At 39.9% G+C, this 16,393-nt stretch overlaps 1 protein-coding gene across 3 annotated transcripts in view; it reads right to left on the bottom strand.

Moving 5' to 3' along the window:
* ATRN (attractin) overlaps window positions 1–16,393 on the bottom strand; it is a 900,609-nt gene that overhangs the window by 755,707 nt on the left and 128,509 nt on the right. For all 3 annotated transcript variants that reach the window (XM_085642692.1, XM_085642691.1, XM_085642693.1), the window contains exons 5-7: window positions 10,415–10,614; window positions 3,938–4,106; window positions 346–436 (exon numbers count right to left, since the gene is read on the bottom strand). In XM_085642692.1, the coding sequence (XP_085498818.1) occupies window positions 346–436; window positions 3,938–4,106; window positions 10,415–10,614 (460 nt within the window). The remainder of the gene's footprint in view (window positions 1–345; window positions 437–3,937; window positions 4,107–10,414; window positions 10,615–16,393) is intronic.

Below are 16,393 nucleotides of genomic sequence, written 5' to 3'. Positions count from 1 at the left end.
GTAGAGTTTATACTCACCAACTTAACGGAACAATAGTGTGAATATTTACTGCAAGAAATTCAAGTTTCAATAAAAGAATGTTGAGGCTACATATTCAACATGTGGGATTAGTAACATTTTAAAAGCAAACTTAGCAAGCGTGAATTGACTTTTCTAACCTTACATTTCAGAGCCAATGAAATAGAATTGGAAAAAGTTGATATTATTTAGGATAAGAAATATGCTCATAGTAGACTGAAACCTCTTCCACAAAACTTTAATATCTACAGTCGATAATGGTGAACTCCAATATGCAGGGTCATGATTCCAAGCATGAATTCCTACATATTGTAAAAATGTATGTACCTTATGCAGAGCTATAGAATGCCCATATCGGATAGCAACAGAATTCACAGTGCTGTTTAATGGAATCCATTCCAGAGAAGCCAGATCAAACCTAGAAAATGAAAGATACTCTTTTAGTCCTTAATAAATAAGTGTAATGTCAATGCATATTCAATTTTCAACACCAAGAATATTAAGTAAAACTATGTATTGGAGAACCGTTTTTGAAATGCGTGCAGTAAAGATTTGTCTCTTTAAAATAATTAATATCTTGGGCAATAAGCGTTTTAAGTGTTTAATTTTACATACACTAGATATGAGGGTTTAACACAAAAGCCATTATCAGAGTGAAAAAGCAGACTTAAAACTGGTGACAGCTTGTCATAATGTAAACATCCTATTGCAGGACAAAGTAGGCAGAGATGCATCAAATAGAAAGTAGAAAATTCAATGGAATTAAAGGACATGGGAAAAGGTATTCATACATTAAGCCTGTATTTTGCACATTAAAGTTGAAATGTCAATAGAAAACTGGCATCGCCTACGTAGTTAAACCTTCTTACTGCAGCCTTTACCCACAGCGTCAGATACACATGGCAATAAGAAGAATAAAGGTATTTCACTTGAACTTTTGTAATATGTAAATATAAGATTGAAACCGGTGCTTAATATGACCAAACCATTTAAAATGAAGTACGGGAGCAACCCGTACACATTGAGAAGACATGGGTACAGGCAATGGCAGCAACAATGTCCAACAAGGTATGATTTACATAGAGACAAAGGTTGATTACGCTTTTGGGCGGACTACTTCACTCATCCGAACCATGTATTGACCATTTACAACAGTGAGCACTTATGCAATTGTTTGTTTGATGAGTATTTTGTCGGTGGCGTATATTATTGATGTACATTAATAACTTTTCTTCTATTTGCATGGCCTCTAAAGTTTTATGTGATCTTCACATTTGTTTTGTGCTATGACATATATTAAGCATATCACCAAATACTTTATCTCTTTGCAAATGAATCCTTGTTGGACATTGTTACCATTTATAAGACACTGTCAGTAAACATCAGATTGGTGAGGAAATATATATTTAAGCCACCATCATGATCGAAGAAGAGGGCTTACGTGTTTTTTGTTGACTTCAGAATGTGGGTTACTGCTGGACTAGCGAGGCACCACAAAGAAATGTGTACAAGTTGCTGTAGTAATTTACGCTCAATAGGTTTAGGAACACTCCACTGACTGTTGACAATATCCTGTACTTGATTCCTTTATTGTTACTAGTCAAAGTATTATTCACTATAAAGTACTTTTAAAGATTTACAGATATCAATGTATACTTAATCTCTTCCTTATTGCACGCCCATTAGTCTATAGACCTGGATGCTCAGATTAAAGATTTACCATAGTGGTTCGTATCAGCTTGGGCTAATGAAACAATATAGCATCAGCTCATTGTTGCGGGAGTATGATAACCATGCTGTTCCAGTGCTAAGCACCTTGGACAAAACAATACAGTCAGAATACAGCACCTTGCATTGGTGTGTACTAGCGACTAAAAACTAAAAAAAATACCTCATCAAATGAGCATCCCAGTGGATGACCAATTAAGGTTGTGATGGCAGTTACAACAATCAGGCAACTCCCCACAATCTCCAAAGCACAGAAATTCACACATGATGCTCCAAAATTCACATGTCATAGATAACAGTGTAATGAAATCACAGGTGACAGGACGAATCACATTACAGTGACACTGCCAATGAAATCACAGTAAGCGTTGCAGACACCTACATCCCGGAATCCCTTCACGTGAAATCTCTGCAATAGACAGCAGACTGGGGAAGATGGGGCAGGCTTCAGACCGACCCTAAATGAAGCATTTAATGTTGCTCAGCCAAACACTTCAGACATACAGCAGAGTTTTTCGTTTTTGTGTGGATTTTCTTTCATTATTTAGGCAGGGTCTACCGTCCCTTGAAAATGCCACCTCTAACAAGTTCTCCTTGGCATCAGGGCATTCTCACCCAGCCTGCTTACATCTTCATCAACTTTTGACCTAGACTCTTGAATACACCCAAATACCTCCCTCCAAAATGAGAGTATTCATGAAGAGACTCAGCAAGTCCTTTGCTGTATTGTTTTGTCAAAGATGCTTAGCACTGGATCAGCATGGTTATTATAATCACTCAACAATGAGTTGATGCTATACAGTGAGCATAACCTTTAGAGGTTCTTCCTGCAGTTTCCTTAACAAACCATTATTTATGGGACAAGGTTTTTATCTTTGTGCCCAACCTGATGGACCAGTGGATCGTGCTAAACCTGGTGTCCACCCTTGACCTGTCCAGCTTGAGCGGACCTACCAGGAGACTAAGCTTCCACTGGCATAATTCTCCAAGTCACTGAGATACGCAAGCCCTTCGACCATTTCAAGAGGGCGACTGGGCATAACATAAGGCCAAGCCAGAGGCATCAGATGGACCTTATTCTCTACTCTGGAGTATACAGATGACAGGCATTCTCTCTCTCTCAAACACACACCATCATATGCAGGAACAGAAGTCTTGTCTCAATGTCTATGCACAACAAGTGGGCCTGAAGATTAACTCGAAGATATCAGAAGTAATGCCACTCAACATCTCAAAAACCTTCACTAATCAAGGTGGATGTGAAGGATATAGCCATGGCTGCATTCACCTACCTAGGTAGGCCTATTAGACATGATGAGCAAGCAGTGACATCAATAGCAGACTGACCAGGCCACTCATATCTTCAGGATGCTGAACAATGTGTGTAGGTCATCGCATTACAGCTTTAGAACCTTTACAAGATATGGTTTTCTTGCCTTTCTCTAAAAACAATACTCACTTGAAAACAGTACTTGACAAACATTAGCTCTGAAAATCCTGCTCATCACTTCTCAACCACCCTCCACAGATTTAAAGAAAATCATGAAGTGAATGATGCCTCCAATTTTAATTATCCCATGCCTTGGATTGGCAACGAATTGCTCCACTGAGGCACAACAATATCAAAGATATCGGGTTCATTGGTACATCAACAAAACCAATGACGAGAAAAAAACATCTCAGTGTCTTGTGGACAAACTACCTCCTCGGCTAATCAAGAACAGGTTTGTGTTGACCAAATATGTAGAAAAAAAAACGTATCTTTAAAACTAAATCCTTATGCATCAAGTCACAAATTTAGTTGGCCAAGAAGCTTTCAGATTGTAAAATCAATCATCAACTCAACCGCTTCAATTTAACTGACCCAGATAAGAAATGTCAACAATGTATTAGTCATTTCATCAACTTTAAAGTTAAAAAGATCATAGCATCTCTATCTTGTCCCTCTAGCTCCACATCCTCCCATGACTAAGAACATCTGTGTGCAACCGGTGTTGGCTAAACATTTCTGATTTGAATTTAAATCTGACTTATGTGAACTATTTCTAATCTTAGTCCTTCCCCCAGCACATCATAAATGATCTTCTAAATAACCTAAATATGAATAACATTAGGACTATAGTATTGTACAGTTTTAAAAGTTTAACAAACACAAATATTGGTATCAGTTTTCTGCAATGTGTATACTCACGCCATAACCATCTGATAGTTTGAGTGGTTGAACAAATAGCCTCCAATTATCCACATTACATTGTCAAGGACTACAGCTTTGTGAGACGCTCTGGACAGCTTTGGGTTGAAATACTCCTCACGAGTCCAAAAGGAAATATTTGCTGGCACAGGGACTGAACAGCTGGGGCCTATGTGGTAAAAAGATATTTCAAACATTGATTTCAGAATTAAAGAATATGCACAAAACAATTCCCAAATGAAACCATTCGTGCAACTAAGGCTACTGGTAAAAATGCAATCCTACCTAATTAAAATCTAACCACTATTACTGTCATGAAATAATATACGGTTGTGGTAGGTACAAACATGTTAGGGATTATGTCACTTACCTTGCAAGCATCTGTTTTTGACATGTAAAGTGCTGTGGATTAACAAGATTTGCATACTCCAGCCATCTAGTGTTGGGTCTGGATGATTGCAAGTTGGTTTTCTTCGAAGAAGTCTTTCGAGTCACAAGGTAAGGTAACTCCTCCTCTTGGTAACAAGTGATCATGGGCATCAACTCCATTGCTAGATTGTTTCCCCACAAGAGAGTGAGAATGGAGCATAAGTAAAGATATGTGAAGCATATGAAAATATAGATTAGGACTGCAACGACCATTGATGTCCAGGGAGAAAGGGGGGGGGGGGGGCGCATGTGAATCTACTGCACTACATGCTAAGAACAGATGCTTACAGAGTAAGCAACATAATCCGTTCGAGGCATGTGTGGCTGAAGATACGCATGCTTTGTATAAACTGTATAAACTGTAAAGCAGTGCCCTCCAGTGGTCATTGCAGTAGTTTGACCAAATGTATGTGGCACGGCCTGTCCAATATAAGCTGTTGCCATGCTAAAACGTCCACACAATAGTGCTTGGTAAATGTGTATGGTGTAGACCATGTAGCTGCTTTACAAATGTTAGCAATGGGAATGTTACCCAAAAAAAGCCATAGATGTCCCGATCATACCAGTAGAGTGCACTCTCGGGGGCATAGACAAAGTCCTCTTGGCTTTGAGATAGCATGTCTGGGAGCATTTAACAATGCACCTAGAAATGCCCGATTTAGAAAGGGTTTCCTTTTATGAGGGGGAGCAAACCCTTTGTCCTATCCTGACCAACACGCCTTAGTGAGGTGATCTCAATTAAGAAAGCAACCTTACAAGAAAGAAACTGGAGGATGCACTTGTGCAAGGGTTCAAGGGGTGGACCCATAAGTCTTGTTAGAACAATATTGAGATTCCACATCGGTGCTGGTGAGACCTTTGGGAGCACAAAGCCTTACATAAATGCCTTATTAACTGTCACTCTGAACAATGAAAAGTGCTGCGTGTTTTGAAGATAGGCAGATACCGCCGCAAGATGTAGACATACGTAAGTGTAAGTAAGGCCTGAGAGTTGTAAATGCAAAAGGTAACAAACAATGTTCTCTGCAGATGCACGGAGTGGGTCAATCTTTTGGTAATTACAATAAATAAACAAACTTTTTCACTTCGCTGCGTAACAAGCTCTATTGGTGGGTTTACGTGCTTCCTTAAGAATGGCCATACATTCTACTGGCAGATTTAGATATCTGAATTCTATGACTATAGGAGCGAAATCGCCAGATTTAACTCTTTTTGATGTCTGATTTCGCATTGGTTCAGAGTGAGATGGTTTGGGCTGAGGTGAAGCTTCTCATGTGGAACTGCTGAAAGTTCTAGTAGTGTGGTGAACCATGGTTGAAGAGCCCATGTGGGAGCTACTAGAATGAAGGTGAGAGATATCTCCCTGAAAACAACATTGACCTGCCATGAGGAAGGAGGCTGTCTTATTGGTTGGAAGATCCTGAAAGGGCATTTATAAAACTCCTTTTTAAGTCTGTTTGACCACAGAGATTGTTGGTTCAATTTTCTCTTGAAGTGAGGAATAGTGGCTAAATGTACCCCGATTGACTTTGTCGCAAAACAATAAGCTTCTTTCTAGGGGAAAGACAACCAGGCCATGGTTTACCTTCGCTGGAGCCACTAGATGAGGGTTTGTTTCCTCTGAGAAGTTACTTGCATTGAGCTGTCGAATCTACCTGTTTTTTAACAACCGTTTATCCAATGCTTCTTGAAATACCCTCATGTGAAAGCAGCAGTGTGGGATCAAAGTGATGAAGGGTGATATCATTCCTAAAAAGAACTTGAAAATTCACAGAGTTGTTTTTGATTTTTGTAAGCGTATTACCAAGGATGCAAGTCAAGACATTTTCTTTGATCAGGAAAGCTTTGTTTGTCCATGTATCTAAAGTTCAAGATTAAACAGCTACAGACAGCCGGTCAGATTGCATAGCGTTTTTAAAAAATGTTGTCTTAACTTGCCAATTGTCTAAATAGGTGAATACCAGAAGACTCAGTCTCCTGAAATAAGCAGCGACTTGTGCAATGCATTTCATAAAATGCTTGGAGTAGATCTGCGATCGAAAGGGAGGACTTAGAATTGATAATTGCAATCATTAACATATAAACTCAAGAATTTCTGATGAGGGGGGTGAATAGGAATACGAAAGTATGCGGCCTGTAGGTCCAAATGTCATACATTCCTTGTCTTGTAAAAGATGTATTACCTCCTGCAACACCAAGCGGATTCTGTGCCTTTACAGATATTTTTTGAGCTTTCAAAGACCCAATACACTTGCCCAATATTTTCCTTATTAGGAAAAATGCCAAAATGACTGCATATTTGGGACCAACTCTGTTGACCCCTTTTTTAACATGACATACATTTCCTTTCGTAATAGACTTAGTTGGTTCATCCTATGCAGTGGTGTCATTGGAGGCTTTTGCACAAATTCTAGCATGTGGCTGCATTTTATAAGATTGAACACCCAGTGGTCTTCTGTAAAGTTGACCCAATTGTTAGAATGGAAAGGGATGTTTACACCAACAGGTCCATCGTGGTGCATTGTGACCGTCACAAATGTGTCACAGCCCATTAGCTCTGTTGTTTTGGGATTGACTTAGATTCCTTGAGAGAGTGGTTTACCATAGGAGGTAGATGGTGGAGCCTGGAACTGTTGGTAAGAGCTGGCGATATGGAATTTGAGGGGGTAATAAATTAGTGGTAGCTATAGGGCCGATAGCCTCTTCTGTAGGAAAGTATGGCACTTCCACGACTCCTTAAAAGGACAGCGGGAGTCTTTGTAGGAGCAACACAAGAGATCTAGCTGTTTGTGTGTCTGATTTAATAGGGCCTCATCGACATGAGAGCCAAATAATTCTTTGCCATCATGTGGCATTTCTAATATCTTGCTTTTCACTTTAGGTCCAAAACACTTCTCACAGCCAACCTCATCTTCGCAACACTGCTGCTTCAGCAAGTTGTCTTAATCTGGTATTAGTGATGTTCATAGCCATGTCAATTATTGATAAATACATTTTTCTCTACTTCTAATAAAATAGGTTTTACCTTAGCTTTTTTATTGTCTGGTAAATGTTCTAGGTATGGCCCTTGACTGACTACATTTGTCTGTCATATATAGAGAGAATCGCTTAAGATGGAGGTGGCCGGCGTGGATCAAAATCGTTAAACGTTTCTAATGTCCTGAAGTCTCCAGCCTTCTCTGCATGGCGGTACAGCTCATGATGAAGTTAGGTTTCTGGAACACCTTTGAGCAACCTGCAAGACAACGGAGTCTGCCCTGTGATGGCCAATTAGACAAGTAGGAGCGTTTTCTGGTGCTTGGTGATTCTTGTCTAAGCGTGGAATTACTGTGTTTTATCTCATTATTTTGAATCCTTCCGCTCAAATGTGGTCAATTACAGGAATCAACCTAATATTTTTCCTGGCAGGTTCTTTAAAATCCTAAAGAAAACAATAGTTTTCCTTAGCTGTCCATGGCAATTCAAATCTTGTGAAATCCACCAATATCACCTTGTGGAGATTTTGCAAAAGTGACAACTCCTTGTGTAGGAGCTACATAGTCGCCCCAGTCTAGACCTGAATTTCAAGGTGTATTTATGAAAAGCCCTTCTTTCTGTCTGTCATCTGTATCTGGTCCTTGTGGCTAAATAAACTGTGGCATCAAAGGTGAATGATGCAAAGATGGAGCTATCTATTGGACTGATTGTAGGTGGAAAATGCACTGTTGTGCAGCATGCGGTTGGTCTACTTTTTTGGTCTGTAACATGCCAGTGTTGTAGGTTTCAGAGGATTTTATTTTGTGGTGAGACGCATGGAGATCAGGAAAGTGTGTAGCACAGTCAGATTGTATGAGACGTAGATCTTTGACCAAGGCCAAAGGCACCTGCATTAACTAGTCTATTGCGTATTCAGAGTTGTCTAAATTAGTGTTTCCCATACAGTTGGTTGCTACCTGATTTGTGGTGGGTCACGAAACTCCAAGCAATAAATAAAGATCCCTTTAGATTCTGTATTTATCTTGTCACATTTGCAGCACTTCAAAGACGGAGGTCAAATGCCATGCTATGTCTTCTAATAAATTGCTGCTTATTTTTTTATTTTATTTTTTTAACGCAGGGATTGGTGTTTACAAACTCCTCTCACTTAGCAGTCAGAAAAATAAAAGTAAACTGAATTATGTAACAATCTTGCTCGGATACAGGGAGTGTGAAAGGAAAGTCATTTTTTGTAACACTACACAATGTAAATCCTGTTAAACTGTAGACATTCAGCAGTTAGGAAAGTAACAATTAAGCACATTATTTTTAAACTCTGAAGTGTGATGAAAACAAAGATGTTAATGGTATCAAAACAAATTAAGATAATTTATGTACAAATTATAAATATTCATTGAAACACAATTTCCACACATTACCATGTGTGCAATATGGTTTTATCAGTAAAAATGTCCGTGCTAACGCAGAGGCCATTTCAAAGGAATGTGTTGTCTGTAAATGACAGAGCACTACCACTTGATGCTTTAGTTACAGTTAAAAAGCAAAAATGATTGTCTCATGACCATTTTTGCTAGGCGAGTCCCCGAACGTCTGTCATTCTAAAAATTGGCTTATGGTTCGAAAAGGTTTGAGAATCACTGGTCTAACCATAGTACCATCCAGCCTCACTTTCATTATCCTGAAGTTGAACAAAGGACAGATAAAGTGCACAGAGGCTGGAGTCACCACCTGCCTGTGATCTGATGGAGACACAGGCTCCCCATAATATTCTTCTTCTGGATCCAGTCATTTCACCTTCAGCTGGTCCAAAATGGCCTCCGCGCCTGAATAGATGCAGTGGTGGATAAGGTGGCACCTTCCTTGGGGAAGGATGTTCAGGCATTAAAATCTTTGGCAAACTCTTATCGTAAACCAGGGTTATTTTTGAACTTTTTCATGTTGAGGGTATGTTTGTTCTTCTCGTAAGTGTGGTCATTGTCTATGTTGCGGTCACTGTTAGTGTGCAGGTTGGCATGGCCTTTGAAAATGTAGGTATGGGTATGGGGTCTGAAGTAGTCATCAATGGAGTTCTTAGCAACAGTATTCTAGTTGCAGGTGGTGTCCTCGTTATCAGACATGTGCATTGTCGATGAGGTCATCAACGGGCTCTCATTGACTGTTGTGGCCAATGCAGATGTCGTCTGCAATGGTTTCTTCCTCATTGGTGGTGATATCTATGAAGTGTTTGTTGATGGTAAAGATGAGGAGGGTTTTGAATATGCCAAAGCCAGCTTTTTCTTTCTGGAATTTCATGGCACAGCGGAGGTTAGAACTAGCCCTTCAGAGGATGGGCTTTCTTCTCTTGTGGGTTTTTTGAAGACTTTTTTTTAGGTGGTTTGGTCTTCAGATTCTGCCATTGAAGGATGGGCTGAGTGTGAATGCACTGGTTTATGACATTTTAACGAGATTTAAAAGAGCTTTTCCCCTTCCCCTTCCTTCCTGGAGGAGTGGACATCCTCAACTTTTAACTTCTTGAGCCAAAATAGCAGCCTCGTCTCGGTCCTTCAACATTTGTGTACAAAATGTTCTAAAACTTTTATAGTCCTTTTCCTTATGTGTTGGATGTAGGCGATATATACATTCTTTGTGTGGGTCCTCAGATTGGAGAATTTTCCCCACACAGTTTCCACTTGGCAGCTATAGGCACAGTCTGACGATTTTTAAGCTTAGTAAATAGTTAAATTCTTTGGAAATGTTGAGATAAATATAAAAATTACCAAATACGATTGACTGTACAGAGCTCAAGGGGACTCTCTTCACACACAATGTGTGGTAGAATTATGGCGTCTTGGTTCAATAGAGGTGAATGCTGTGCTTTGCTCTGAATGGCAGAGTTCTGGATCTATTTTAATGATGTGAATAGGCTACTCTACAGTCTTTGTTAAAGCTATTCTGTGTAAGTTTAACATTGTACTGCTCGCTATGTTTACCATGACACTCCCAGCTCGACAGTGGTGATGAATCAGTATGTGAATCTATGAAAGATCCAATACTGGAGAAAGAACATTTCTTTGGTGTGCATAATAAACTTACCTTGCCAGCCTGCATTACACAAACACCCTTTTGTGCCGTTGCAGAGACCTCGTTCAGGTTCACCACAGTAATCTGTGCAAAATGGAATATCACAAGATTCTCCTTTCCAGTGTTCTGAGCATTCACATTCAACAATGGTAGTGCTGTTGGTTAACCTGCACTCTCCATGTCCAGAGCAATTATTGGGGCAGGTGTTTATGCTGAAATCAAAGCAGAAAATAAATTTCAATTGAGCATATTAGTTTAGAGACTTGCTTTGATATAATTATAATTCTTTGTTTATTACCACTACACTTTGGAGGATGTCAAACAGGTAAAATAAATGAGAAACAGGCTTAAAATTGGTCTGCTAGGCAATGTACATAGAAAGTGGGCAAATGTTTAATGTAGACACTGCCCTTTTGCTACTGCCAGCTACGTTTATAAGAATTTGCGAAAATAAACACAAAACATTTCACCCAAGATCGCAGATCCTTTCAAAGCAGATTGAACATTCGAGTCAGATGAAGTTGCTTCCTCAACTAGAGAAAAAAGAACAAGCTTATGCAAGTGATCGTGAGATGGGAATAAGATAAACTAAGCTGTGAGGGTTGCAAGATCTAAAAGTTTCAAAGTGCTATGATTATTTATTGCAGTAATGTGCCTCAGAGTGACAGTATTTGCTCGCAGATTTTAAGGATCAGTCAATCATCTTAAAAAACTGAAGAGCACACACATATGATATGTATACTATTACAGCTGCTGCTCATAGCAAATCCATAAACCTGCAGAAGCAAAGTCATCACTTAATGGCAGGCTCGTCCGAGACACCCTTTTTTGGTTCAGATAATACTCACTTGAAGCTCTGCAGCCATAGTAAAATGGTGGCAGCCAGGACAGTAAAACAAATACAATTTGAAAACACAAAAGCAACTTCCACACACTTAATAGTTTCAGTGAATAATCCTGTAAGGGTCTCAGCAGTTCTCATAATATACACTGAAAGCAATTCTCAAAGCTCCCGCTGACCGCTACTACCTTAACAAAATTGCTTAGGAAACAGGATTAAGTAATTATACCATAGATTGAAGGGACCATGCACTGAATGATGTTGTATCTAACCAGGAGCAGAAAGAGATGGTTGAATTTATAGAATGACAAACAAAATACCAAATTGCCTAATAAAATCATGCAAGCAAGCACGTGCGCGGCAATACTTTGCACAGTCATAGTGAAAATGTATTTCACTACAAGACCGGAGGCTAACATTATGCATAATCTCTATATTATGCCACTCCTCAGCAGCCCCTATACAGAACACTTAAATAACAACAATCCAGAATTGAAACAAAAAAGAACCACAAAAGTCTCTTGTATGGAACGTTCTGCCTCTTTTAAATGCTGCTCCTGATGATATAAGTAGCCTTACAATCATTATATCTTGTATGTTTGTGATGAATAGGTTGTGTTGTGTGTTGCTTGCTTCTAATTTTCAGAAGCAGAGTTTGTGTGTTTGGGAGATGTTTTAGTAAGAATGAGAAATTTTTTATAAGGTAATGTTATAGATGTTTAAAATTGTATTTAGGAATCAAATCTATAAAGAGTTTTAATATCTATCTTGCTTAATTTTCACAAAAGTCTGAAATATTGTACAAGAGGAGTTTCACTTGCCGAGTTTAGCTCGTGAATTTAGAGGGGAAGCGGTTTCGCAGTTTATTGCTCACGCTGCCCTCTTGACTTCAGGCATATTTGCACGCTTTCCTTCGCGTGCAGGTTTCATGCTTGCAGTTACAGAGCTTTGCTAGCTCGGGCAGGCATCTCGTGCAGGAAATAATCATCGTGTGCAGGTTGTGAGGACGGTGGTAATGGTATTGGTTGTCTCGCGCTGTCCTCTCTTCATTCCGTGACGTGTGAGTTCGCGTCTGTTGACGCGAGAGCAGTTCAAGGAACTGATTGGCTACTTGTGATCTCGCGCGATCACGGTAGCCATCTTAGTTTGGGAAGTTATACATAAGATTGAACAGTTTAGAGCGCATTACTAGGCAACGGATGACCACAGTTGCCGATAACGGTTAGCTTTTACGATCGGATTGATTTTGGAGGTTTATTGTGTGAAAGGGATTTAGAGGGTTTAATAAGAAGTATAAAAGCTTAAATTAAAAGAGAAAAGAATGAATACAGAAGAGATTGTTGTGCAGCCACAAGTTATGGAAGGTAGGGTTAATGAAAATAGTTTTAGGAGACTTATTCAGAATGAGGTAAAGTCTATGAGAGAAGTGGTTGATATAGTTTTGGATAGTAAAAGAAAGGGGAACAGAACTGAGGAAGATTTCTGGTCAGGTTCTGATGATAATGTTCCCAAAGGTGGAAAGAGACTAAGAAAGTCAAGACATTTGAATAAAGGAATAAAGGCATAAAAAGAAAAAGGTGTCCTTGGCGGCACGCAGGATCAGTCGGATGTTGATGCTCAGATGGAAGCGGAGATGGAGGGGTCAAGTAAATTTTATGATGAGTTTGTCTTTGACATGGACCAGGATGACGACATTAATGATGACTTGAGGGATGATGTAGCTACATCAAGCAAGTCTGTGATTAGAGACCCTTTAGGAGGCGAAATGTTTAATCCATTTGAATTAAGTCATCCTAGGAGTGCTGACTGGTGGCCTTTGGACCAGGTCAGTAGATTCATTAAAAAATGGATTAGGAAGCCAATAGAGAAGGAAGTAAGAAATATTTTGACGGCAGAATGTTTTTGGCCACAAATAGAGAATAAGGTTTGTTACACTCCAAATTTGGACCCAGAACCTATAACTTATTTTTTAAATTGGGCAGAGACCCTCACAAGGGGCTGAAACGCTCATTAAAGCAGTGCCAGGACAAATTGCTTGATACACTAGGACCCCTAGCCAAGATTATGGACATGGCAGAGGAGGCACATATGAATGGTAAACAGGTGGATGTTGAGTTGCTTAGAGGATGGAGTCAGAGAGCAATGGTGTTTTTGGGAAACGGAAACGCTAGTTTGTTAGCAGAGAAGAGACAGTCTGTATTGATGAAGATTAACACTAAGTTGGATGAAATGGCAGAGAAGGAGATAAGTGTAAATGTAAAAGGTCTATTGTTTGGAGAAGGAATGGTGAAAGGATTGGGTAAGCATGTTGCAACATTTACTGCCTTGGATAAGGCACAAAACATGAGAAAGGTGTTTGGAGGGGTTTTTGGCAGGGCCGGCAGACAGGGGTCTTAGGTCGGTGGTGGATTCCAAAGATCCCAGTACAATTTCTTGCACAGAGGTTCTGGAAGATAATTTCAAGGTTCCTCTGGACTCTATGCATAGATTGCAAACATCCTGACCCAACACTAGATGGCGATCTTGCATGTGATCTACAGCTCACATGCCTCGAACAGTTATTTCTAGAGGACTGGAAAGAGATCACAAGGGATCCTTTGGTTCTGGAGACCGTGCAAGGGTTCGAGATAGAATTTTTAGAAGTTCCAGGGCAAATTATGGATTCGAAAGAATTCTTTCGCAAGAAAAAAATGGAGCAAGCAGATAGAGATAGAAGCAATGTTGTAAAGGGTGCAATCTGTTTGGTAGAGGAGGAATTGAGAGGCTGCGTGAGCACTTTGTTTCTGGTGGGAAAAAAAGGACAAAGGGTGGAGACCGGTAATAAATTTGAGAGGATTAAACCAAAATTTAGTTTACAGGCATTTCACGATGGAGGGTATCTATCTTTTAAGAGACATTTTGCAGAAGGGATATTGGATGGTAACGTTAGATTTGAAGGATGCATATTTTACAATTCCGATGAAGGAGAGTCAGAGTTATTTGCAGTTCAGGTGGAGAGGAAGGTTATACCAGTTTGTTTGTCATCCTATCGGGCTTTCTTCGGCACCGTGGTCTTTTACGAAAGTGATTGTACACCTGAACGACATTTTGATTATGTCTCAGGATGCAGAGTTGCTGAGGAGTCAGTTGCAGTTGGCAATCAATCTTTTGGAGAATTTGGGTCTTATAATCAACTGTGTTGATTACATCTCAGAGTATGGAGTTTTGAGGTTTCAGAATAGATTCCAAGGAGGAGATCTTGAAGTTACCATTGAGGAAGGTGACTAAGATAAAGAAGGAGGTTATTCGTGTTTTGCAAAGGGAAACTTTGTCTTTAAGGGACTTGGCAAGAGTTAAGTTTTCTTTCTTCTTCGAGCCAAGCGATTTTTCCAGGTCCTTTGCATTATCGTACCTTGCAGAGGGTGAAGGCAGATGCATTGAGAAGAGGTTTATGGTATGCTGACCAAGTGAAGTTGGATGCGAAGGAGAATTTAGAATGGTGGTTAAACAACTTGGATGCTTGGAATGGAAGAGCAATTTTTGGTTACGTTCCGGATTTTGTCTTGGAGATGGATTCAAGTGGCTCGCGATGGGAAGCATGTTTGGGAGGGATGGAGACAGGTGGTGTTTGGACGGATTTGGAGAGAAAGATGCACATAAATTGCCTGAAATTAACAGCAGGTTTATTTGCTTTGAAATGTTTCAAGAAGAAAATTCAGGGTCATACAGTATTATTAAAGATGGACAATGTTTCTGCAGTTTGTTACATAAACCGGTTGTGAGGTTGCAAGTCAAAGGAACTTTTGGATGTTGCAAAGGAGTTTTGGAATTTATGTCTGGAGCACAAGATTGCTTTAAGAGCAGAGTATCTTCCAGGGAATTTGAAGTTTGTGGCGGATTGGTATTCAAGATATGTGAAAGACTATAGCGATTGGATGCTGAATTAAGTCTGTTTTGCAAAGATAGAGAGATTGGGTCCGTTAGAGGTGGATTTGTTTGTGACAAGGCTGAATTGTTAGTAGGTGAGGTTTTACAGTTGGTTACCAGATCCGCAAGCGGAGGCAGTGGATGCGTTTCAGCAGAGGTGGATAGTGATGAGGGAGTATGCTTTCCCTCCATTTGCAATGATTGAGAGGGTTCTTCTGAAGGTGGGAAAGGAGAAATGTCAATTGGTCCTAGTGACCCCATTTTGGGTTTCCCAGGCGTGGTTTCCAGGTGATTGGATTTAACATGCGAGGTGCCCCTATTGATTCCGGCACCAGAAGGTTTACTGAGCAACGAGTTGGGAAAGGAGCATCCTTCGGTTTTAGAAGGGGTGTTGAACCTTCTTGTTTGGAAGGTGTCAGGCGTTCAGAGGACTTTCAAAGGAGGCTGCAAAGTTACGAGGAGTCTTGGGCCCCAGGTACTAGGAGAAGGTATAAGGGAATTTGGAAGTTTTGGGAGAGTTGGTGCTTGGAAAGGAATTTGGATCCCGTGGACCATTCGGTGGTTGGTGGAAAACCAGTAGGTTGTAATGATTTAGTTTGTAGGGTTTTAAAAAATAAGCGGATTAAGAGACCATCTAGAGCCAGGTATGAGGTTTTATGGGATGTGAAGCTAGTTTCAAAACCTTTTATGGATTGGTCTTCAAAATGTATTTGTCGGATAAGTATATTTCAGCTAAGTTAGCAACTTTGTTGTGTTTAAATTCATGTAAAAGAGGTTCATATGTTAAGTTTCTGGAGGTAAGTAATAGAGTGTTCGGTCCTGATGGTGTTTTCTTTGAGATAAGAAAGGGAAATAAGACCATGGCAAGTTAAATTTTTTATCCTAAGTACAAAGAATGTAAGAAGCTTTGCGTGGTTGAGTGTTTAAAGGAATAAAGGAATATGAATGCAGAATGCGATAGGTCATGGTGTGCATCAGTTGTTGATTTCTTTTGTCAGACCTTTTGGTAAGTACGGCTACAATTTCAAGATGGGTGAAATTTACTATTAAGGAAGCTGGAGTGGATGTGGAGAAGTTTCAAGCGCATTCGGTAAGGGGTGCAATGGCAAGTAAAGCATGTTGGCCAGGTGCGAGTTTGGAAAGGATTTTGAAAGCGGCAGATTGGTCTAACGTGGGAACTTTTGCAAGTCATATGTCGAATGTTGTGTTGGAGGGCTTTCAACATGCATAATGTTAGCCTTTGG

This window comes from Triturus cristatus, chromosome 2_2 (genome assembly GCF_964204655.1).
Source record: "Triturus cristatus chromosome 2_2, aTriCri1.1, whole genome shotgun sequence".
Taxonomy (NCBI): domain Eukaryota; kingdom Metazoa; phylum Chordata; class Amphibia; order Caudata; family Salamandridae; genus Triturus; species Triturus cristatus.
The sequence above is the reverse complement of the archived record's forward strand: the minus strand, read 5'-3'. Positions and strand labels throughout refer to the sequence as shown.